Source organism: Oncorhynchus clarkii, chromosome 9 (assembly GCF_045791955.1).
Source record: "Oncorhynchus clarkii lewisi isolate Uvic-CL-2024 chromosome 9, UVic_Ocla_1.0, whole genome shotgun sequence".
Classification (NCBI taxonomy): Eukaryota; Metazoa; Chordata; class Actinopteri; order Salmoniformes; family Salmonidae; genus Oncorhynchus; species Oncorhynchus clarkii.
The window spans coordinates 8,771,238-8,795,561 of NC_092155.1; the positions used below are offsets into that span (position 1 = coordinate 8,771,238).

General features: G+C 46.6%; 1 protein-coding gene across 2 annotated transcripts in view; it reads left to right on the forward strand.

Moving 5' to 3' along the window:
• Positions 1 to 2,902: 2,902 nt before the first annotated feature.
• The window catches only part of LOC139415807 (1-phosphatidylinositol 4,5-bisphosphate phosphodiesterase beta-3-like), a 108,561-nt gene continuing 87,139 nt past the window's right edge, over positions 2,903 to 24,324 (forward strand). For both annotated transcript variants that reach the window (XR_011635020.1, XM_071163914.1), the window contains exons 1-2: positions 2,903 to 3,500; positions 19,521 to 19,607. Coding sequence is in view for 1 of the 2 variants with exons in the window: in XM_071163914.1 (XP_071020015.1) it covers positions 3,402 to 3,500; positions 19,521 to 19,607 (186 nt within the window). In the remaining variant the exon portion in view is untranslated. The remainder of the gene's footprint in view (positions 3,501 to 19,520; positions 19,608 to 24,324) is intronic.

The window sequence follows — 24,324 nt, forward strand, 5'->3', positions numbered from 1 at the left end:
TATAGAAGTGCTTTATTAATATCTAACATCTAAAATTGGTGTTGCTTATTTTCTTATAGAAGTCTTGATGCTTTTTTTTTTACAATTATATTGTGTGAAGCAAAACATCAAAAATAAAAAAAACATCCTCCAGGGATTTTTGAACTTTGCAATTCAAGGAGTTGGTTTGATGGGAAGTTGTGATGTCACCCCCCCCCCCCCCCCCCCCGCCTGTAGAAACAATGGAGAACAAAGGAGGAAAGCCCCCCCACCCCCACTTGTGATGTCATGAGTTACTTGGACAACCTATTGAGATGTGCATCATTTTGTTAAGTAAATCAGGTTCATGTGCGGTGAAAAGGAGACTGGAGAGCCACTTTCAAGTACATTTTCAGAAAGTACACAAGCCTCTGTCATATGGACACACTGATATACCATTGGTGGCTAAAGAAATGTGGAATTCAGAGAAAGTCTCAAGGCAACAACAGGCCTCAGACTGGACACACAAGCAGTCTTGTCCCACCATGGTATCGAATTGGTAGTTGCAGTCTTGTCCCATTGCTGCAACTCCCATACAGACTCAGGAGAGGCATGCATCGTCTGAAACACAACCCAGCCAAGCTGCTTCCTGACACAATGCCCACTTAACCTGGAAGCCAGCTGCACCAATGTGTCAGAAGAAACACCAAACACCCGGCGACCACATCAGCATCCATTGTGCCAAGCCCACCACAGGAGTTGCTGGTGCGCAATGGGACAAGAACATCCCTGCCGGCCAAACCCTCCACTAACCCGGACGACACTGGCCCCATGGGTATCCCGATCGGCTGCGACAGAGCCTGGACTTGAACCAGAATCTCTAATGGCACATCTAGTACTGCAATGCAGTACTAGCTGTGCCACTCAGGAGGCCCCAATGTAATGTCATTGAAATGACGTGGGAACAAAGTGGATTCAACCAGTGTGTGCCCATTGTCCAATAACTTCCATTGTCAACTAAGTAAAAATGCATAAAGCCGACAAATGAAAAACATGAGAAAATATCCTGATGAAAATGCCGGTTCTTTCAGTCACATTCATCTCTCTACTCCGCCTGTCTGCCTCCCGTTCTATCTGTCTTGACTTGTGCTGTAGCTAGTGAAGTGAAGCCTTGTATTCAATCAACCAACTGGGTCCGGCCCAAAGCTGTAATGCTATCGTGAACTAGCCTATTCTGGGCCCTCAGAGTTACCCGCACCAGTGAGCTCGGGTTGGACACAGCTGATATTGTGTAAAGGGGGAAAAGTGTTGAGGTATTTTATAACGTTTCCTCTGGGTATTATGGGGATTCTCAGAGACATTTTTAGCTCTTTCACACTGAAGACTAGTGATTATCAACTATTATCATTCACAATGGGATTTTTTAAAATTATTTGTTTTACTTTGTTGACTTACATGCTGACCAAACCACACACGAGTACATCCATGTACATATCAAAACGAACTCTGAACAAATTATATTCATTTGGGGACAGGTTAAAAATGTTGCTAGCTTTAAAATATATATATATATATATATATATATATATATATATATATATATATATATATATATATTCATAAATGATGGTCATGAAATAAACCAAAACGTGTTTCTCACAAGTGTAGCAGGTTGTGAACTCTGCAAACAACATTTCCACTCTGAGAATAAGAACAGCAAATAACTTAATTAAAACATGCATTATTAACAGAAATGAATGTAACCAAATGATGGGGATTAATGGTAAATGTACTACTGGTGACATGTGTAATGGGGAATTGATACAAATAAACAATCAAAGGGCAAGCAACTCACACGAAACAATAAATGCTAAGAATTGGAGGGCAAACAACTCACACGAAACAATAAATGCTAAGAATTGGAGGGCAAACAACTCACACGAAACAATAAATGCTAAGAATTGGAGGGCAAACAACTCACACGAAACAATAAATGCTAAGAATTGGAGGGCAAACAACTCACATGAAACAATAAATGCTAAGAATTGGAGGGCAAACAACTCAGCCATTCTGGAGAGAGACACAGTTTATATCTTCACCACAGACCCTCCCTGTCTTCTTGTCATAACATTGCAAATAGTTGAATACTCAAGACCCATCCTCTTCATATTTTAGAGGCTTTTCACTGACAACAGCAACTCAACAATCAGCTAGGTCTATTGCCACTTCCACTGCTCAAGTAGGCCTAGGCCTACACAGCTTGTTATTTAAAACCAAACAGCCATTTGTGCTCTCTGGTGAAGTAATTTGACATTTTTCATTTATTTTTGTATAGACAGGAATAATTCAATAATTTTGGACAGATACTTTAAAGGGAGTTTAGCGCTCCCTAAAATAGCTCACATTCCCCGTGTGCAGTATGGTACTTGCACTGCTAGGGGTTGTGGGATTGATTCCAGCAGGGACCAATATGAAAATGTCTGTATTCTGCACTGTAAAATAACATTTGTTAAATCATGTTTTTGTCAGGTCATCAGGACTATTAAGCCAATGCAACAGTCTGTTTTCAAAAACGGTAGGCTACCACATGGATTGGCATTAAATAAAAGTGCGTCGCTGCGGGACAATGTCTACGCCACTATTCTATTTTGGAGAGGATCGGGATCGATGGGGTCTCGCCTAGGGCGGCATCTCGCCCAAGACCAGGCCTGCCGAGGAAACACGCTTCAACATAGCTGACATTCTTTATGGGGTGTTGTAGGAGGCAGCATGCATGAGAACGGATCACTTTGTGTTAGCTGGCAGTGTGAGCGCGTTAAAAACTCCAACGTTCTTGCCACGCTTCAGCGTAAAGTCTCCAACGCACAGAACACGCCTCAAATTAAAAATGGAATGACAGCGTCTGTCTGTCTGAAAAGAAGAGAGTAGAGAAAAAAAACAACCCTTTTCCCCCCTCACTCTTACTCACTGAATCTCTCCTTCCTTCTCGCTCTGTCCTGCGTGCTCCCCCCTTTCTCAAAAACATGAAGGAAGAAAGAGAAGAATCCGGCTGGACGAGTGTGGAGAAGGGAAAGTTTGAGGACAGCTTTTAAAAGAAAACGAAAGAGCGAGAGGGAGACACTAATATGCGGATGGAATGAAGATAGGGTGCTTTATAGCCATTCAACGCAATTAAGCGAGACATACGGGCTGCGCACAAGAACGCAGTTACTCGACTTTTCTCAACGTGAGACTTTTAGAATCATTTTAGGATAGATGAATACTCAAACCTCGACTATTAAGACACACATTATCGTATTTACTAAGTCCTAGAGCAGCTTCATGAGCTGCAAGTCACAGCTCATCCCGGAAAAGGATTTAGCCCCGAGGACCAAGGGGCAGTGACTAGGGCAGGTCGCCGCACCCGGAGTTTAGGCGTTGCCACACGGCGTTGACCCGGAGCCATGGCAGGGGCGAAGCCCGGAGTCCACGCTCTACAGCTCAAACCTGTGTCGGTTCACGACATACTAAAACGGGGGAGCAAGTTTATCAAATGGGACGAGGTTAGTAGTCTACCTACATATCCAAACGTGTGTGTGTATTCTTCTCGTATTTTCTCCCCCGCCACAAGCGCCATTCATTTAAAATATAATAGTAGCATAACTATATGTTAATGTTTTATTGACAAATCTGTACTTTGTGGACGTTACTTTGTAGAGCCATGTTGGTTGTGAGAGACAAAGTTGCCTTTTGCCACCACAGTCAGAGCAGCCCAGAGGCTGTAGTACAGGCTCAACCTGGTCTCAGAGCATTTCGTATGATTCTGTATGTAAATCGCACAGACTCCATTTAGTATATGTTACGTTTTGTATGGTTACATAAGACCAATGGTTACTTAACTAACCCACACCGTAACACTTTAACTCCTAAGCTTAATCCTAACTTTAAACATAACCCCTAGCCTAGCTAATGTTAGTGAGCTAGCTAACGTTAGCCACCTAGCTAGAATTTATAACATAACATTGCAAAATTCATAACATACACTACATGACCAAAAGTACCTGCTTGTCGAACATCTCATTCCAAAATCATGGGCATTAATATGGAGTTGGTTCCCCCTTTGCTGCTATAACAGCCTCTTCTGGGAAGGCTTTCTACTAGATGTTGGAACATTGCTGCGGGGACTTGCATCCATTAAGCCACAAGAGCATTAGTGAGGTCAGGCACTGATGTTGGGAAATGAGGATTGGCTTGCAGTCGGCGTTCCAATTCATCCCAAAGGTGTTCGATGGGGTTGAGGTCAGGGCTTTGTGCAGGTCAGTCAAGTTCATTCACACCGATCTCAACAAACCATTTCTGTATAGACCTCGCATTGTCATGCTGAAACAGGAAGGGGCCTTCCCCAAACTGTTGCCACAAAGTTGGAAACACAGAATCGTCTAGTATATGCTGTAGCATTAAGTTGTCCCTTAACTGGAGCTAAGGGGCTGAGCCCGAACCATGAAGAACCGCCCCAGACCATTATTCCTCCTCCACCAAACTTTACAGTTGGCACTATGCATTGGGGCAGGTAGCGCTCTCCTGGCATCTGCCAAACCCAGATTCATCGGTTGGACTGCTAGATGGTGAAGCGTGAGTCATCACTCCAGAGTCCAATGGCGGCGAGCTTTACACCACTCCAGCTGAAGCTTGTACTTGCGCATGGTGAACTTAGGCTTGTGTGCGGCTGCTCGGCCATGGAAACCCATTTCATGAAGTTCCTGATGAACAGTTCTTGTGCTGACGTTTTCTTCCAGAGGCAGTTTGGAACTCGGTAGTGAGTGTTGCAACCGAGGACAGACTATTTCCACACGCTACACGCTTCAGCACTCGGTGGTCCCGTTCTGTGAGCTTGTGTGGTCTACCACTTTGCTGCCGAGCCATTGTTGCTCCTAGACATTTCCACTTCACAATAGCAGCGCTTACAGTTGACCGGGGCAGCTCTAGCAGTGCTGAAATTTGACGAACTGACTTGTCGAGAAAGGTGGCATCCTATGACGGTGACACGTTGAAAGTCACTGAGCTCTTCAGTGAAGCTAATGTTTGTCAATGGAGATTGCATGGCTGTGTGCTCGATTTTATACACATGTCAGCAACGGGTGTGGCTGTAATAGACGAATCCACTAATTTGAAGGGGTGTCCACATACTTTTTGCGATGTCGTGTATAATACGAGTTGTAATTTGTAACAGGTCATACGAAATGGGTGATGGACATTAATATATATATATATACCTTACGAAACATAACAAATCATAAACTACACTGAATCAAAATGTAAACGCAACATGTAACAATTTTATGAGGAAATCCGTTTATTTTATGAATTTCACATATGCATCTTGTTGGTCACAGATACCTTAGAACAGAAGGGGGAGGAGCTACAGCAATGAGTTGGGGAAACGCTAGGCTAGGCTACATGTCAACATACAGGTCCTGTCCCCAATGTATCCCTATGGGTTCTGTTCAAAAGTAGTGCACTATATAGGAAGTAGGGTGCAATTTGGGACGTAACGCCCATGTGCAGGTATATAGATAGGCCTAGCTCTGTTCTCTGTTTTGAATTCTTGTCAAGCAAGTTTTTCCTCAGCTCAGGTTATTTATTTTTTTTTTCTTTATAAATTCCACGTTCAAAACAACTGGGAACTCGTGAAATCTCAGACTTCCAACTTCAGTTCAAAACGACCAGGATCTCGAGGGGGGAAAAAAACGAGATCCGACTGGGGAATAATCCATTTGAACAGTCATCCAACTCGGAAATCCAACTCGGGTCACTTCTTAGAGCTCTGACTTCCCTACCTGAAGATCACTGACCTCATGATTCAACCTCGAGTTTTTCAGACTTCCCAGTTATTTTGAATGCAGCAAATTATCACTGCTGGTATTGACCAACCCCCGTTTTCTTTCCCACTTTTACGTTCTCTGTCTCTGCTCTGTTGACATGTTGACATGGGAATCTGAAAGACGGAGTATAGGCCTAGAATCAAACGTCGGCATGCATAGCAATAATTCCTTATTAAAATGACCATGGCAGTAGGCAGATTATACATCAGTCGTGTAAACACCGTACTCTGTTTATCTTAATCGGCGTAAATTCAAAATCAAAGTAAGCATACCGCTGATTAAAACACCTGGTTTTCTGAGCAATCTTTCAAATGATTAGGACGTGTAAACACCTTTTTTCAAGCAGAGTTCCAGCGCTGTGCATTTTATCTGTACACGTGCTAACAGCAGCAGTTCAAGACCCTCTCTCTCTTTTGTGCAAGTGAAGTGAGTTCGGGAACAGCTGAAAGTATCTTAGTTTGAAATAGTTTTCACATACAAACTTTATCTGTCCGAACTCAGGATAAAATGTTCTTCCCAAAAATAACGTGGTCAAGTGTGGTAGAGCGTTTATTTTTGATTGGTGAGTTTCTGCATTTATCATAATTCCCATCAGGCAGCCTGATTTCAGATGTGTCCATGTAAACAGGATTATTAGAGAAATTGTTGTTCTTGCAAAGCATTTAAACATTTTAAACAAATGATTACATTTAAAAATCAGACTATTCACAATAAATCGCATTATTGTGTGCAATGTAACCGTAAGAGGTGAATCAGAATTTAGCCTAGGCTGAAACACCTAAATGTGTGTGGTCATAGCTGTATTTTAAACACCATTGTAGGACTATTTTTGTCCTATTAGTGTACCAGATAAACAAGTATACAATCTGTGTTTTAATAAAGCAAGACAAACAAGTTTTACAGAAAACCTGAGATCTGCCTCTCTCCCTAATAATTTGTCTTCCGCGTGTTTCACACCACCTCGCCTGGCAACCTGCTCGCATGGTAACCACCTCGCCTGGCAACCTGCTCGCATGGTAACCACCTCACCTGGCAACCGTGGCATGCGTGTGTGTGTGTGTGTGTAGGGGAAATATTTAGTTTAACTGTCAGTATTTTAGTCGTAGGCGCCTGAAGTATTTTACAACTTGTTTTCAATAGAAAACCATTTGCAAACAGACGCCAATACATCGGTCTGTACATCTCATGTCAGTACGGTGTCGGTGGAAGAGTTTATTAGTGTCTGTTGGTAATTCATTATTCACGTATAGTTACAGCCAGACTGACCAGTAGAGGGGCCAGTAGGTGTGTTTGGTTGTGTGTGTGTTTGGTTGTGTGGGTGTGTTTGGTTGTGGGTGTGTGGGTGTGTTTGGTTGTGGGGGTGGGTGTGTTTGTGTGTGTGTTTGGTTGTGTGTGTGTTTGGGTGTGTGTGTGTGTGTGTTCATAAAGACCATTTATCATAAATCAACTTGTTAGCTGGCGCAATATCCACTGTTGTGTTGACACTACACACACACACACACACACACTTACTATAGAAAGTGAATCTTTCCCTACAGTGAATGTGGTTTTATTCTGGGTGTTTTGTGTTTCACTCTGAATGACTTCCTGTCTCAGCTTGTTGTGCTCTCTGGAGCCAAAACGACTTTCCCCTCCCTTCTTTGCTCCCTCTCTCCCTCAACTACATCCGTTCTGCTCCTGAATTAGAGAGAGAGAGAGAGAGAGAGCTCACAGTGAAACACACCATGACACTCTAACAGAGGGCTGAGAAACACAGAGAGGGATCAAAGCCCATTGTATTGACGGAGGGGGGGGAAACTCAGTGATTGTCTAAACGAGTCACACTATGTACTGAAACGCATTGTTACAGTAGGGAGGGAGGGAGGGAGGGACAGACAGGCAGAGGGAAAGAATGAAGGGAATACGGAAGGAGTGGTAGAGACAGAGGGGACAAGAAAGGTTGTAGGTCAAACACAGCCACATGTGAAGTGAGGGATTCTGGGATTGACATGTGTATTCTGCTCCTCTTCTTCTCTCTCCCTATCCCTCCTGTCCTCTATTCTCCCTCCTCCTCTTCTTCTCTTTCCCTATCCCTCCTGTCCTCTATTCTCCCTCCTCCTCTTCTTCTCTCTCCCTATCCCTCCTGTCCTCTATTCTCCCTCCTCCTCTTCTTCTCTCTCCCTATCCCTCCTGTCCTCTATTCTCCCGCCTCCCTATCCCTCCTCCTCATCTCCTTCTCTCTCTCTCCCTCTCCTCTTCCCTCCTGTCCTCTATTCAGGTCTCTCTCCCTATCCCTCCTCCTCCTCTCCTTCTCTCTCTCCCTCTCCTCTTCCCTCCTGTCCTCTATTCAGGTCTCTCTCCCTATCCCCCCTCCTCCTCTCCTTTTCTCTCTCCCTATCCCTCCTTTTTTCTCTCACTCTCCTCTTCCCTCCTGTCCTCTATTCAGGTCTCTCTCTCCCTCTCCTCTTCCCTCCTGTCCTCTATTCAGGTCTCTCTCCCTCTCCTCTCCTTCTCTCTCTCCCTATCCCTCCTCCTCTCCTTCTCTCTCTCCCTCTCCTCTTCCCTCCTCCTCTCCTTCTCTCTCTCCCTCTCCTCTTCCCTCATATCCTCTATTCAGGTCTCTCTCCCTCTCCTCTTCCCTCCTGTCCTCTCCTTCTCTCTCTCTCTCCTCTTCCCTCCTGTCCTCTATTCAGGTCTCTCTCTCCCTCCTCTTCCCTCCTGTCCTCTATTCAGGTCTCTCTTCCTCTCCTCTTCCCTCCTGTCCTCTATTCAGGTCTCTCTCCCTCTCCTCTTCCCTCCTGTCCTCTCCTTCTCTCTCTCTCTCTCCTCTTCCCTCCTGCCCTCTCCTTCTCTCTCTCTCTCTCCTCTTCAGTCCTGTCCTCTCCTTCTCTCTCTCCCTCTGCTCTTCCCTCCTGTCCTCTCCTTCTCTCTCTCCCTCTGCTCTTCCCTCCTGTCCTCTCCTTCTCTCTCTCCCTCTGCTCTTCCCTCCTGTCCTCTCCTTCTCTCTCTCCCTCTGCTCTTCCCTCCTGTCCTCTCCTTCTCTCTCTCCCTCTCCTCTTCCCTCCTGTCCTCTCCTTCTCTCTCTCTCTCCTCTTCCCTCCTGTCCTCTCCTTCTCTCTCTCTCTCTCCTCTTTCCTCCTGTCCTCTCCTTCTCTCTCTCTCTCCTCTTCCCTCCTGTCCTCTCCTTCTCTCTCTCCCTCTGCTCTTCCCTCCTGTCCTCTCCTTCTCTCTCTCCCTCTGCTCTTCCCTCCTGTCCTCTCCTTCTCTCTCTCCCTCTCCTCTTCCCTCCTGTCCTCTCCTTCTCTCTCTCTCTCCTCTTCCCTCCTGTCCTCTATTCAGGTCTCTCTCCCTCTCCTCTTCCCTCCTGTCCTCTCCTTCCCTCTCTCTCTCTCCCTATCCCTCCTCCTCTCCTTCTCTCTCTCCCTCTCCTCTTCTCTCCTCCTCTCCTTCTCTCTCTCCCTCTCCTCTTCCCTCATGTCCTCTATTCAGGTCTCTCTCCCTCTCCTCTTCCCTCCTGTCCTCTCCTTCTCTCTCTCTCTCCTCTTCCCTCCTGTCCTCTATTCAGGTCTCTCTCTCCCTCCTCTTCCCTCCTGTCCTCTATTCAGGTCTCTCTTCCTCTCCTCTTCCCTCCTGTCCTCTATTCAGGTCTCTCTCCCTCTCCTCTTCCCTCCTGTCCTCTCCTTCTCTCTCTCTCTCTCCTCTTCCCTCCTGTCCTCTCCTTCTCTCTCTCTCTCCTCTTCCCTCCTGTCCTCTCCTTCTCTCTCTCCCTCTGCTCTTCCCTCCTGTCCTCTCCTTCTCTCTCTCCCTCTGCTCTTCCCTCCTGTCCTCTCCTTCTCTCTCTCCCTCTGCTCTTCCCTCCTGTCCTCTCCTTCTCTCTCTCCCTCTGCTCTTCCCTCCTGTCCTCTCCTTCTCTCTCTCTCCCTCTCCTCTTCCCTCCTGTCCTCTCCTTCTCTCTCTCTCTCCTCTTCCCTCCTGTCCTCTCCTTCTCTCTCTCTCTCTCTCTCCTCTTCCCTCCTGTCCTCTCCTTCTCTCTCTCTCTCTCCTCTTCCCTCCTGTCCTCTCCTTCTCTCTCTCCCTCTGCTCTTCCCTCCTGTCCTCTCCTTCTCTCTCTCTCTCCTCTTCCCTCCTGTCCTCTATTCAGGTCTCTCTCCCTCTCCTCTTCCCTCCTGTCCTCTCCTTCCCTCTCTCTCTCTCCTCTTCCCTCCTGTCCTCTCCTTCTCTCTCTCTCTCCTCTTCCCTCCTGTCCTCTCCTTCTCTCTCTCCCTCTGCTCTTCCCTCCTGTCCTCTCCTTCTCTCTCTCCCTCTGCTCTTCCCTCCTGTCCTCTCCTTCTCTCTCTCCCTCTGCTCTTCCCTCCTGTCCTCTCCTTCCCTCTCTCTCTCTCCTCTTCCCTCCTGTCCTCTCCTTCTCTCTCTCTCTCCTCTTCCCTCCTGTCCTCTCCTTCTCTCTCTCCCTCTGCTCTTCCCTCCTGTCCTCTCCTTCTCTCTCTCCCTCTGCTCTTCCCTCCTGTCCTCTCCTTCTCTCTCTCCCTCTCCTCTTCCCTCCTGTCCTCTCCTTCTCTCTCTCTCTCTCCTCTTCCCTCCTGTCCTCTCCTTCTCTCTCTCTCTCTCCTCTTCCCTCCTGTCCTCTCCTTCTCTCTCTCCCTCTCCTCTTCCCTCCTGTCCTCTCCTTCTCTCTCTCCCTCTATTCTTCCCTCCTGTCCTCTCCTTCTCTCTCTCCCTCTGCTCTTCCCTCCTGTCCTCTCCTTCTCTCTCTCCCTCTCCTCTTCCCTCTCCCTCTCCTCTTCCCTCCTGTCCTCTCCTTCTCTCTCTCTCTCCTCTTCCCTCCTGTCCTCTATTCAGGTCTCTCGCCCTCTCGTCTTCCCCCCTGTCCTCTATTCAGGTCTCTCTCTCCCTCCTCTTCCCTCCTGTCCTCTATTCAGGTCTCTCTCCCTCTCCTCTTCCCTCCTGTCCTCTATTCAGGTCTCTCTCCCTCTCCTCTTCCCTCCTGTCCTCTATTCAGGTCTCTCTCCCTCTCCTGTCCTCTATTCAGGTCTCTCTCCCTCTCCTCTTCCCTCCTGTCCTCTATTCAGGTCTCTCTCCCTCTCCTCTTCATTCCTGTCCTCTCCTTCTCTCTCTCCTTCTCCTCTTCCCTCCTGTCCTCTCCTTCTCTCTCTCCCTCTCCTCTTCCCTCCTGTCCTATATTCAGGTCTCTCTCCCTCTCCTCTTCCCGCCTGTCCTCTCCTTCTCTCTCTCTCTCCTCTTCCCTCCTGTCCTCTATTCAGGTCTCTCGCCCTCTCGTCTTCCCCCCTGTCCTCTATTCAGGTCTCTCTCTCCCTCCTCTTCCCTCCTGTCCTCTATTCAGGTCTCTCTCCCTCTCCTGTCCTCTATTCAGGTCTCTCTCCCTCTCCTCTTCCCTCCTGTCCTCTATTCAGGTCTCTCTCCCTCTCCTCTTCATTCCTGTCCTCTCCTTCTCTCTCTCCTTCTCCTCTTCCCTCCTGTCCTCTCCTTCTCTCTCTCCCTCTCCTCTTCCCTCCTGTCCTATATTCAGGTTTCTCTCCCTCTCCTCTTCCCTCCTGTCCTCTATTCAGGTCTCTCTCCCTCTCCTCTTCCCTCCTGTCCTCTATTCAGGTCTCCCTCTCCCTCTCCTCTTCCCTCCTGTCCTCTATTCAGGTCTCTCTCCCTCTCCTCTTCCTTCCTGTCCTCTATTCAGGTCTCACTCTCCTCTTCCCTCCTGTCCTCTCCTTCTCTCTCCCTCTCCTCTTCCCTCTTGTCCTCTCCTTTTCTCTCTCCCTCTCCTCTTCCCTACTGTCCTCTATTCAGGTCTCTCTCTCTCTCTCTCCCTCCCTCTCCTCCTCCTCCTCTCCTTCTCTCTCTCTCTCTCCTCTTCCCTCCTGTCCTCTATTCAGGTTTATCTCCCTCTCCTCTTCCCTCCTGTCCTCTATTCAGGTCTCTCTCTCTCCCTCCCTCTCCTCCTCATCCTCTCCTTCTCTCTCCCTCCCTCTCCTCCTCCTCCTCCTCCTCTCCTTCTCTCTCTCCCTCCCTCTCCTCATCCTCTCCTTCTCTCTCTCCCTCCCTCTCCTCCTCCTCTCCTTCTCTCTCTCCCTCCCTCTCCTCATCCTCTCCTTCTCTCTCCCTCCTTCTCTCTCCCTCCCTCTCCTCCTCCTCCTCCTCTCCTTCTCTCTCTCCCTCCCTCTCCTCATCCTCTCCTTCTCTCTCCCTCCCTCTCCTCCTCCTCTCCTTCTCTCTCTCCCTCCCTCTCCTCATCCTCTCCTTCTCTCTCCCTCCCTCTCCTCATCCTCTCCTTCTCTCTCCCTCCCTCTCCTCCTCCTCTCCTTCTCTCTCTCCCTCCCTCTCCTCCTCCTCTCCTTCTCTCTCTCCCTCCCTCTCCTCATCCTCTCCTTCTCTCTCCCTCCTCCTCCTCCTCTCCTTCTCTCTCCCTCCCTCTCCTCCTCCTCCTCCTCTCCTCTCTCTCCCTCCCTCTCCTCCTCCTCCTCTCTCTCCCTCTCCTCATCCTCTCCTTCTCTCTCCCTCCCTCTCCTCCTCCTCATCCTCTCCTTCTCTCTCCCTCCCTCTCCTCTTTCCTCCTGTCCTCTATTCAGGTCTCTCTCTCCCTCCCTCTCCTCCTCATCCTCTCCTTCTCTCTCTCCCTCTCCTCTTCCCTCCTGTCCTCTATTCAGGTCTCTCTCCCTCTCCTCTTCCCTCCTGTCCTCTATTCAGGTATCTCTCTCTCCCTCTCCTCTTCCCTCCTGTCCTCTCCTTCTCTCTCCCTCTCCTCTTCCCTCCTGTCCTCTCCTTTTCTCTCTCCCTCTCCTCTTCCCTCCTGTCCTCTATTCAGGTCTCTCTCTCTCTCTCCCTCCCTCTCCTCCTCCTCCTCTCCTTCTCTCTCTCCCTCTCCTCTTCCCTCCTGTCCTCTATTCAGGTTTCTCTCCCTCTCCTCTTCCCTCCTGTCCTCTATTCAGGTCTCTCTCTCTCTCTCTCTCCCTCCCTCCCTCTCCTCCTCCTCCTCTCCTTCTCTCTCTCCCTCCCTCTCCTCCTCCTCTCCTTCTCTCTCCCTCCCTCTCCTTCTCTCTCTCCCTCCCTCTCCTCCTCCTCTCCTTCTCTCTCTCCCTCCCTCCCCTCCTCCTCTCCTTCTCTCTCTCCCTCCCTCTCCTCATCCTCTCCTTCTCTCTCCCTCCCTCTCCTCATCCTCTCCTTCTCTCTCCCTCCCTCTCCTCCTCCTCTCCCTCCCTCCCTCTCCTCCTCCTCCTCCTCTCCTTCTCTCTCTCCCTCCCTCTCCTCATCCTCTCCTTCTCTCTCCCTCCCTCTCCTCCTCCTCCTCTCCTTCTCTCTCCATCCCTCTCCTCCTCCTCCTCCTCTCCTTCTCTCTCTCCCTCCCTCTCCTCATCCTCTCCTTCTCTCTCCCTCCCTCTCCTCCTCCTCATCCTCTCCTTCTCTCTCCTTCCCTCTCCTTCTCCTCCTCCTCTCCTTCTCTCTCCCTCCCTCTCCTCTTTCCTCCTGTCCTCTATTCAGGTCTCTCTCTCCCTCCCTCTCCTCCTCATCCTCTCCTTCTCTCTCTCCCTCTCCTGTTCCTTCCTGTCCTCTATTCAGGTCTCTCTCTCTCCCTCCCTCTCCTCCTCCTCCTCCTCTCCTTCTCTCTCTCCTCCTCCTCCTCCTCCTCCTCTCCTTCTCTCTCTCCCTCCCTCTATCCCTCATCCTCTCCTTCTCTCTCCCTCTTTTTCGCTTAATGATTTTCCCGTCGTCCCCTCCCTTTTACTCTCTTCTCCTCACCAGAGTCCAAAGGTTCTCTGCTGTCATCAACCTTTATGTTGCCAGAGCAGCGCGCACACACACACACACACACACACACTGGTTATCCCTGCATAATAACTGATTTATGAGGTGCTGATATGAAAAAACAGACTTTACCTTTATACTATACATAATGAGAACATTCTCTCTCTCCGCCTTATCTCTCTCCCTCCTCCCACCACTTTCTTCCTGTTCCCTCTCTCCTTCCCACCCTCTCTCCGTATATCTGCGTTATACAGCAGGCTGTATCTGTCGGTGTTCCCAGGCGGTTCATAGTGTGGTTTTTGAACACAGCAGCAGTGACCGCACATGAGAAAAGAGCATAAACCACACAGACACACTCTGAGTTACACAAGAGAGACAGTTGTTGGCTTCAGGAATGGCTGAGATGTTTGTGGTGTTCTCTAGCTGTGAGGGAGAGGTGAGGGAGAGCAGAACTCATATCCATGTGTGAATAGACTATCGTTAATAAGGCCTGTGCATGGAGAGGTCTGGAGAGCAACAGGTTGTGGAGAGGGGAGGGGAGGAGAGCGGGAAGACTGGAGTAATAGAGAGAGACTTAAGAGAGAGACAAAGCATCTGAGTAGGAGTGCTGATCTAGGATCAGTTTGCCCTTTTTAGATCATAATGAATTAGATTATATGGACAGGGGGGCACCTGATCCTAGATCAACACTCCTACTCTGAGACGTGAATTTGTGAATACAGAACTAACTCATGCTTCTTTACAGCGTGTCGTGTTTCTGGGTCATATTCATTAGAAACCAAACGAAAGAAAACATACTGAAATAGGGGAGGGACTTCGTTGAACTTGTCCAATAAGAAACATTCTTTTTATTTATTTTTTGCTACGGTGTGCACCTTATGAATACGGGCCACAACAACGATCCTATCACAGTGGAGAGAGAACCATAGCAGTTGGCCTTTGTTTGATGGCTGAGCACATCTAGCAGACTGTAGTTTCAACGTTGATGCCAACCAAGGTGCCTGGTAGTTCTTTCTTTTATTTTTATTTGACCTTTATTTAACTAGGAAAGTTAGTTAAGAACAAATTCTTATTTTCAATGACGGCCTAGGAACAGTGGGTTAACTGCCTCGTTCAGGAGCAGAACGACAGATTAGTCAGCTCGGGGGTTTGAACTTCCGGTTACTAGTCCAACGCTCTAACCACTAGGCTACCCTGCCGCCCCATTTAACCCTGATGAAGACGGCTTGTCTGTCCAAAACGTTGGACGGAAACATTTTTTTTGCATCTGAGCTCCTAGAGTGTGTGGCTCTCGTTTATTTTTTAAGTCCTCCGCTAGCACCTCGCCTAAATAGGTGTGCACTTCTTTTGCCTCTAGATTACCTGGTATTTCTATGTCACTCTAGGAGGGAAATGTGTGTGTGTGTGTGAGAGAGAGATATGGTGGAAAGTGAAACCTTCATGTACAGTAAATGGTAGTGAATGACACTGAAACCACTCCTGGCCCCCATAGGGGCCGTCTGAGACAGACCTAACGAGAGATATTGAATGGAGATATGAGACCAGGAGGAGAAAGCACTGGAAAGGAAAGGAGAAATGAGAGAGAGAGAGAGAGATCCTCCCTAACCGCAGAGAAAAAGCACCACAGCACAGAAAGTGTTTGACTGAAAAGTTCTGTTACCCGAAATCCCTAATTTGTTTAGGAAAAAACATTCCCTTTCCCCTCAACCCTTGCTCTCTTTTACGTGAAACATTTGACCAATAGGACCTGACCTACAGCCTGTCATAATCACATCAGTAAAAGGTGTTATAACATCACAGTAACATGTGACCAATAGGACCTGACCCACAGCCTGTCATAATCACATCAGTAAAAGGTGTTATAACATCACAGTAACATGTGACCAATAGGACCTGACCCACAGCCTGTCATAATCACATCAGTAAGAGGTGTTATAACTCCCATCACAGTAACATGTGACGGCAAAATGGATGCGTGGGGATGTGAGAAAGAAACTGGAAGTGAGCGAATGTTGACTGGTTTCTCAGAAGGGGAAGTCAGATGTGTGGAAGAGGTTTGAATTAGTTGTGGAAACTACTGGTTATAAATAAAAAGGTATAGGAGCAAGTATTATATTATGTAGTATATAGTATATACTGTATTTTATATATATATATATATAATATATATATATATATATATATATACACTGCTCAAAAAAATAAAGGGAACACTTAAACAACACAATGTAACTCCAAGTCAATCACACTTCTGTGAAATCAAACTGTCCACTTAGGAAGCAACACTGATTGACAATACATTTCACATGCTGTTGTGCAAATGGCATAGACAACAGGTGGAAATTATAGGCAATTAGCAAGACACCCCCCAATAAAGGAGGGGTTCTGCAGGTGGTGACCACAGACCACTTCTCAGTTCCTATGCTTCCTGGCTGATGTTTTGGTCACTTTTGAATGCTGCCGGTGCTTTCACTCTAGTGGTAGCATGAGACAGAGTCTACAACCCACACAAGTGGCTCAGGTAGTGCAGCTCATCCAGGATGGCACATCAATGCGAGCTGTGGCAAGAAGGTTTGCTGTGTCTGTCAGCGTAGTGTCCAGAGCATGGAGGCGCTACCAGGAGACAGGCCAGTACATCAGGAGACGTGGAGGAGGCCGTAGGAGGGCAACAACCCAGCAGCAGGACCGCTACCTCCGCCTTTGTGCAAGGAGGAGCAGGAGGAGCACTGCCAGAGCCCTGCAAAATGACCTCCAGCAGGCCACAAATGTGCATGTGTCTGCTCAAACGGTCAGAAACAGACCGCGTTGGCGGATGCTTTAGTCCAGGTCTGGGAGGAGATCCCTCAGACCATCCGCCACCTCATCAGGAGCATGCCCAGGCGTTGTAGGGAGGTCATACAGGCACGTGGAGGCCACACACACTACTGAGTCTCATTTTGACTTGTTTTAAGGACATTACATCAAAGTTGGATCAGCCTGTAGTGTGGTTTTCCACTTTAATTTTGAGTGTGACTCCAAATCCAGACCTCCATGGGTTGATAAATTTGATTTCCATTGATAATTTGTTGTGTGATTTTGTTGTCAGCACATTCAACTATGTAAAGAAAATAGTATTTAATAAGAATATTTCATTCATTCAGATCTAGGATGTGTTATTTTAGTGTTCCCTTTATTTTTTTGAGCAGTGTGTGTGTGTGTGTGTATATATATAGTCGGAAGTTTAAATACACCTTAGCCAAATACATTTCGACTCAGTTTTTCACAATTCCCGACATTTAGTCCTATTACAAATTCCCTGTTTTAGGTCAGTTAGGATCACCACATTATTTTAAGAATATGAAATGTCATAATAATAGTAGAGAGAGTGATTTATTTCAGCTTTTATTTCTTTCATCACATTCCCAGTGGGTCAGAAGTTCACAGACACTCAATTAGTATTTGGTAGCACTACCTTTTTAAAATTGTTTAACCTGTTGCGTCGACCAAACCCGGATCCGGGATTCTATTTACAGACCTAAGCTCATTACCATAATGCAACGTTAACTATTCATGAAAATCGCAAATGAAATGAAATAAATATGCCATCTCTCAAGCTTAGCCTTTTGTAAACAACACTGTCATCTCAGATTTTCAAAATATGCTTCTCAACCATAGGAAAACAATCATTTGTGTAAAAGTGGCTAGCTAGCGTAGCATTTAGTGTTAGCATTAGCGTTAGCATCCAGCACGCAAGATTTCAACAAAAACATAAAAGCCTTCAAATAAAATAATTTACCTTTGAAGAACTTCGGATGTTTTCAATGAGGAGACTCTCAGTTAGATAGCAGATGCTCAGTTTTTCCCAAAAATATTATTTGTGTATTAGAAATAGCTCCGTTTTGTACATCACATTTGGCTACCAAAAAAAAAACGAAAATTCAGTCCTCAAAACGCGAACTTTTTTCCAAATTAACTCCATAATATCGACTGAAAACATGGCAAACGTTGTTTAGAATCAATCCTCAAGGTGTTTTTCACATATCTCTTCAATGATATATCGTTCGTGGAAGCATGGTTTCTCCCCTCAATCAAATGGAAAAGTACAAGCAGCTGGCGTTTGCGCACCGAATTCCACGCAGGACACCAGGCGGACACTTGGAAAATGTAGTCTCTTATGGTCAATCTTCCAATGATATGCCTACAAATACGTCACAATGCTGTAAACACCTTGGGGAAACGACAGAAAGTGTAGGCTCATTCCTTGCGCATTTAAAGCCATATAAGGAGACAATGGAAAACAGAGCTTCAGAGATTCTGCTCATTTCCTGCTTGACGCATCATCTTGGTTTCGCCTGTAGAATGAGTTCTGGGGCACTTACAGACAATATATTTGCAGATTCTGAAACTTCAGAGTGTTTTCTTTCAAAACTGTCAAGAATATGCATAGTCGAGCATCTTTTCGTGACAAAATATCGCGCTTAAAACGGGAACATTTTTTATCCAAAAATGAAATAGCGCCCCTAGAGATCCAACAGGTTAACTTGGGTCAAAAGTTTCGGGTGGCCTTCCACAAGCTTCCCACAATAAGTTGGGTGAATTTTGGCCCATTCCTCCTGACAAAGCTGGTGTAAGGTTTGTAGGCCTCCTTGCTCGCACACACTTTTTCAGTTCTGCCCACAAATTTTCTATAGGATTGAGGTCAGGGCTTTGTGATGTCCACTCCAATACCTTGATTTTGTTGCCATTTTGCCACAACTTTGGACGTATGCTTGGGGTCATTGTCCATTTGGAAGACCCATTTGCGACCAAGCTTTAACTTTCTGACTGATGTCTTGAGATGTTGCTTCAATATATCCACATAATTTTCCATCCTCATGGTGCCATCTATTTTGTGAAGTGCACCAGTCCCTCCTGCAGCAAAGCACCCCCACAACATGATGCTGCCACCCCCGTGCTTCACAGTTGGGATGGTGTTCTTCGGTTTGCAAGCCTCCCCCTTTTTCCTCCAAACATAACGATGGTCATTATGGCCAAACAGTTTTATTTTTTGTTTCATCAGACCAGAGGACATTTCTCCAAAATGTATGATCTTTGTCATTGAAGTTAAGGTCTGTGAAAGACAGAAATCTAGCTTGTTTGTTATTGACCAAATACTTATTTTCCACCATAATTTGCAAATAAATTCATTAAAAATCCTACAATGGGATTTTTTTTCTCATTTTGTCTGTCATAGTTGAAGTGTACCTATGATGAAAATTACAGGCCTCTCATCTTTTTAAGTGGGAGAACTTGCACAATTGGTCGCTGACTAAATACTTTTTTGCCCCACTGTATGTTTTGTTTGACCCTAATCAGTAAGGTGAGGTTAAGCTGATCCTAGATCTGTTTGGTTTGACCCCAATCATTAAGGTTAGGTTAAACTGATCCTAGATCTGTACTAATGATTTAGATTAAGAATGATACATTATACAGTTAAGACAATATTGTGGCCACCCTCATTTCTCCTCTCCTCTCTGTAGCCAATCACATTTCTCCTCTCCTCTCTGTAGCCAACCACAGAGCCCAACCTGAAGGTAGCGGTGGTTCAATCATAGAAACGGAAATACCTGATATAGAACTCACTCCTTCCATCGTCCGATCTGATCCTGGATCAGTGTTACACCCCCCCCCCCCACCCCCCCCCCCCACCACCACCACCACTAATGGTTACGTTTTGGATTGGGGGAGGGGAAGCTGATCCTAGACCCGGCATGTCTAATGCAGTAAACTGTAATAGAAAAAGGTTAATATGCCCCCCCCCCCCCCCCCCCCCCCCCCCAGCTAATGCCTAGGCTTTAGCTCAGCAGGTTAACACAGTCGTATGGCATGCAGGAGACCTGGCTTTCCAACCTCATGCCGGTCACATTTTAGTCATATGTGTACAGTGTGTATATCCCGATGTATTAACGTGTGTGTGTGTGTGTGTGTGTGTGTGTGTGTGTGTGTGTGTAGGAGCCCAACAGCGGTCACCCAACCCTCATCACTCTGAAGGTGGACCCAGATGGATTCTTCCTTTACTGGACTGGTGGGGCCAACATGGTGAGTCTAGTGGGGCCAACATGGTGAGTCTAGTGGGGCCAACATGGTGAGTCTAGTGGGGCCAACGTGCTGAGTCTGGTGGGGCCAACATGGTGAGTCTGGTGGGGCCAACATGGTGAGTCTAGTGGGGCCAACATGGTGAGTCTAGTGGGGCCAACATGGTGAGTCTAGTGGGGCCAACGTGGTGAGTCTAGTGGGGACAACATATACACACCCAATACCCCATAATGACAAAGTGAAAACAGGTTTTTAGAATTTTTTGCAAATGTATAAAAAAAATGAAAGATAGAGAGGAAGAATGATACATTATAAGCTCCGAGACAGGATTGTGTCGAGGCAAAGATTTGATGAAGGGTACAAAAACATTTCTGCAGCATTGAAGGTCCTCAAGAACACAGTGGCTCTGCAGCACTCCACCAATCAGGCCTTTATGGTAGAGAGGCCAGACAGAAGCCATTCCTCAGTAAAAGGCACATGACGGCCCGCTTGGAGTTTGCCAAAAGGCACCTAAAGGACTCTCAGACCATGAGAAACAAGATTCTCCGGTATGATGAAACCAAGATTAAACTCTTTGACCTGAATGCCAAGCGTAACGTCTGGAGGAAGCCTGGCACCACCCTTACGGTGAAACATGGTGGTGGCAGCATCATGCTGTGGGGATGTTTTTCAGCAGCAGGGACTGGGAGACTAGTCAGGATCAAGGGAAAGATGAACAGAGCAAAGTACACAGAGATCATTAATGAAAACCTGCTCCACAGCGCTCAGAACCTCAGACTGGGGCAAAGGTTCACCTTCCAAGAGGACAACGACCCTAAACACTCAGCCAAGATAATGCAGGAGTGGCTTCGGGACAAGTCTCTGAATGTCCTTGAGTGGCCCAGCCAGAGCACGGACTTGAACCTGATCAAACATCTCTGGAGAGACCTGAAAATCGCTGTGCAGTGATGCTCCCTATTCAACCTGACAGAGCTTGAGAGGATCTGCAGAGAAGAATGGGAGAAACTCCCCAAATACAGGTGTGCCAAGCTTGTAGCGTCATACTCAAGAAGACTTGAGGCTGTAATCTCTGCCAAAGATGCTTCAGCAAAGTACTGAGTAAAGGGTCTGAATACTTATGTAAATGGGATATTTCAATTGTATTTTTAACACATTTGCAAAGTTTTCTAAAAACCTGTTTTTACTTTGTCATTATGGGGTATTGTGATGTCATTATGGGGTATTGTGATGTCATTATGGGGTATTGTGTGTAGATTGATGAGGGGGAAAAAAACAATTTAATCAGTTTTAGAATAAGGCTGTAACGTAACAACATGTGGAAAAAGTCAAGCGGTCTGAATATTTTCTGAAAGCACTGAAGTGTTGTTTACCTCGTCTTTCACTGTATATCAGATTTCCATGTGGAAGTCATTTCTGTTGTTCTTATTGTCTTCATCTCTTAATCCTTTCTTTCTCATCCCACTGTCCTGTCTCCTTCTTTAACTCTCACACACCCTCTTTCTCTCTCTCACACACACCCTCTTTCTCTCTCTCACACACACCCTCTTTCTCTCTCTCACACACACCCTCTTTCTCTCTCTCACACACACCCTCTCACTCTTTCTCTCTCACACACACACGCTCTCACTCTTTCTCTCACACCCTCTCACTCTCTCACACACACACACCCTCTCTCTCACACACACACCCTCTTTCTCTCTCTCACACACACACCCTCTTTCTCTCTCTCACACACACCCTTTCACTCTTTCTCTCTCACACACACACACCCTCTCTCTCACACACACCCTCTCTCACACACACATACCATCTCTCTCACTCACACACTCTCTCTACTTCTCTCTCTCTCTTTCTCACACACGTACACGCACTCTCTCTCTCTCTATCCATTCCTGATGTTGTTCTCTCTGTGTCTCATTAGTCCAGACAGTTGTATGTGTTCCAAATGGCTCCCTATGTAGTAAAGTAGTGTGCTGTTTCACCCAGAGCCCTGTAGTAAAGTAGTGTGCTGTTTCACCCAGAGCCCTGTAGTAAAGTAGTGTGCTGTGTTTCACCCAGAGCCCTGTAGTAAAGTAGTGTGCTGTGTTTCACCCAGAGCCCTGTAGTAAAGTAGTGTGCTGTGTTTCACCCAGAGCCCTGTAGTAAAGTAGTGTGCTGTGTTTCACCCAGAGCCCTGTAGTAAAGTAGTGTGCTGTGTTTCACCCAGAGCCCTGTAGTAAAGTCGTGTGCTATAAAGGGAATATTGGTGCTATTCGGCCAGTCGGTCATGTGAAATGTTATGTGACCAATACATAGGCCTCGTGTTGAATCAATTTTCAAGCCCCAAATTAAATCAACTCTTCCCTCTATCAATCTCTCTGTCTCTCTGCCTCTATCAGTCTCTCTCAATTCAATTTAAGGGATTTATTAGCATGGGAAACATATGTTAACATTTCCAAAGCAAGTAAAATAGATAATAAACAAAAGTGAAATAAACAATAAAAATTAACAGTAAACATTACACTCACAGAAGTTCCAAAAGAATAAAGACATTACAAATGTCATATTATGGCCTCCCGAGTGACGCAGCTGTGTAAGGCACTGCATCTCAGTGCTAGAGGCGTCACTACAGACCCTGGTTCGATTCCAGGTTGTGTCACAACTGGCCATGATTGGGAGTCTCATAGGGCGGCGCACAATTGTCTCCGCGTCGTCTGGGTTAGGAGAGGGTTAGGAGAGGGTTAGGAGAGGGTTAGGAGAGGGTTTGTAGAGGGTTAGGAGAGGGTTAGGAGAGGGTTTGGCTGTGGTAGGCCGTCATTGTTAAATAACAAAATGTTCTTAACTGACTTGTCCAGTTAAATAAAGGTTCAATCAATGTGTAAATAATAAAAAAATAAACATAAATATGGGTTGTATTTACAATGGTGTTTGTTCTTCACTGGTTGCCCTTTTCTCGTGACAACAAGGTCACAAATCTTGCTGCTGTGATGACACACTGTGGTATTTCACCCAGTAGATATGGGAGTTTATCAAAATTGGATTTGTTTTGTAATTCTTTGTGGGTCTGTGTAATCTGAGGGCTCTGTCTCAGGTTCTGCTGTTGTGCAGTGGTTGCACAGCCTTTCCTCTACAGGGAACCAGGTTTTCCTGTGTCTACCCTTCTCAATGCCAAGGCTGTGCTCACTGAGCCTGTACTCTGTCAAGGTTTTTCTAAGGTTTTGATCAGTAACCATGGTCAAATAGCTAGCCACAGTGTACTGTCCATTTAGTGTCAGATAGCACTGCATTTTTCTTTGTGCTTCTCAATATGTAATGTTGTTGTTGTTGTTGTTTTGACTTGTGTTGTAATTTGTTTTGATGTGATTGATTGAATGTTCTGGTCCTGAGGCTTCAGTGTGTTAGTAGAACATATTTTCTCATTCCTTAGCAGTGCTTGGTAATGATATGAGAGGGGCTCACTATTTTAGATTTAGTTTCCATAACTCTCTGGCTGTCTGTCTGTCTCTCTCTCCTGTCTCTCACTCTCTCTCTCTCTCTCTCTGTGTCTCTCTCTCTCTCTGTGTGTCTCTCTCTCTCTCTCTCTCTCTGTCTCTGTCTCTCTCTCTGTCTCTCTCTCTGTCTCTGTCTCTCTCTGTCTCTCTCTCTGTCTCTGTCTCTCTCTCTGTCTCTCTCTCTGTCTCACACTCTAATATGGTGATGTGACGTATGGTGATGTGACGTATGGTGATGTGACGTATGGTGATGTGACGTATGGTGATGTGACGTATGGTGATGTGACGTGACGTATGGTGATGTGATGTGACGTATGGTGATGTGACGTATGGTGATGTGACGTATGGTGATGTGACGTATGGTGATGTGACGTATGGTGATGTGGCGTATGGTGATGTGACGTATGGTGATGTGATGTGACGTATGGTGATGTGATGTATGGTAATGTGATGTGACATGTGACGTATGGTGATGTGACGTATGGCGCTGTGATGTATAGCGATGTGACGTATGGCGATGTGACGTATGGCGATGTGACGTAAGGGGATGTGATGTGATGTGACGTATGGTGATGTGACATATGGTGATGTGACGTATGGCGATGTGATGTGACGTATGGTGATGTGATGTATGGTGATGTGACGTATGGTGATGTGATGTGACGTAAGGTGATGTGACGTATGGTGATGTGATGTGACGTATGGTGATGTGACGTATGGTGATGTGACGTATGGTGATGTGACGTATGGCGCTGTGATGTATGGCGATGTGACGTATGGCGATGTGACGTATGGCGATGTGACGTATGGCGATGTGATGTGACGTATGGTGATGTGATGTGACGTATGGTGATGTGACGTATGGCGCTGTGATGTATGGCGATGTGACGTATGGCGATGTGACGTATGGCGATGTGACGTATGGCGATGTGACGTATGGCGATGTGATGTGACGTATGGTGATGTGACGTATGGTGATGTGACGTATGGTGATGTGATGTGACGTATGGTGATGTGATGTGACGTATGGTGATGTGACGTATGGTGATGTGATGTGACGTATGGTGATGTGACGTATGGTGATGTGACGTATGGCGATGTGACGTATGGCGATGTGACGTATGGTGATGTGATGTGACGTATGGTGATGTGACGTATGGTGATGTGACGTATGGCGACGTATGGTGATGTGACGTATGGTGATGTGACGTATGGTGATGTGACGTATGGTGATGTGATGTGACGTATGG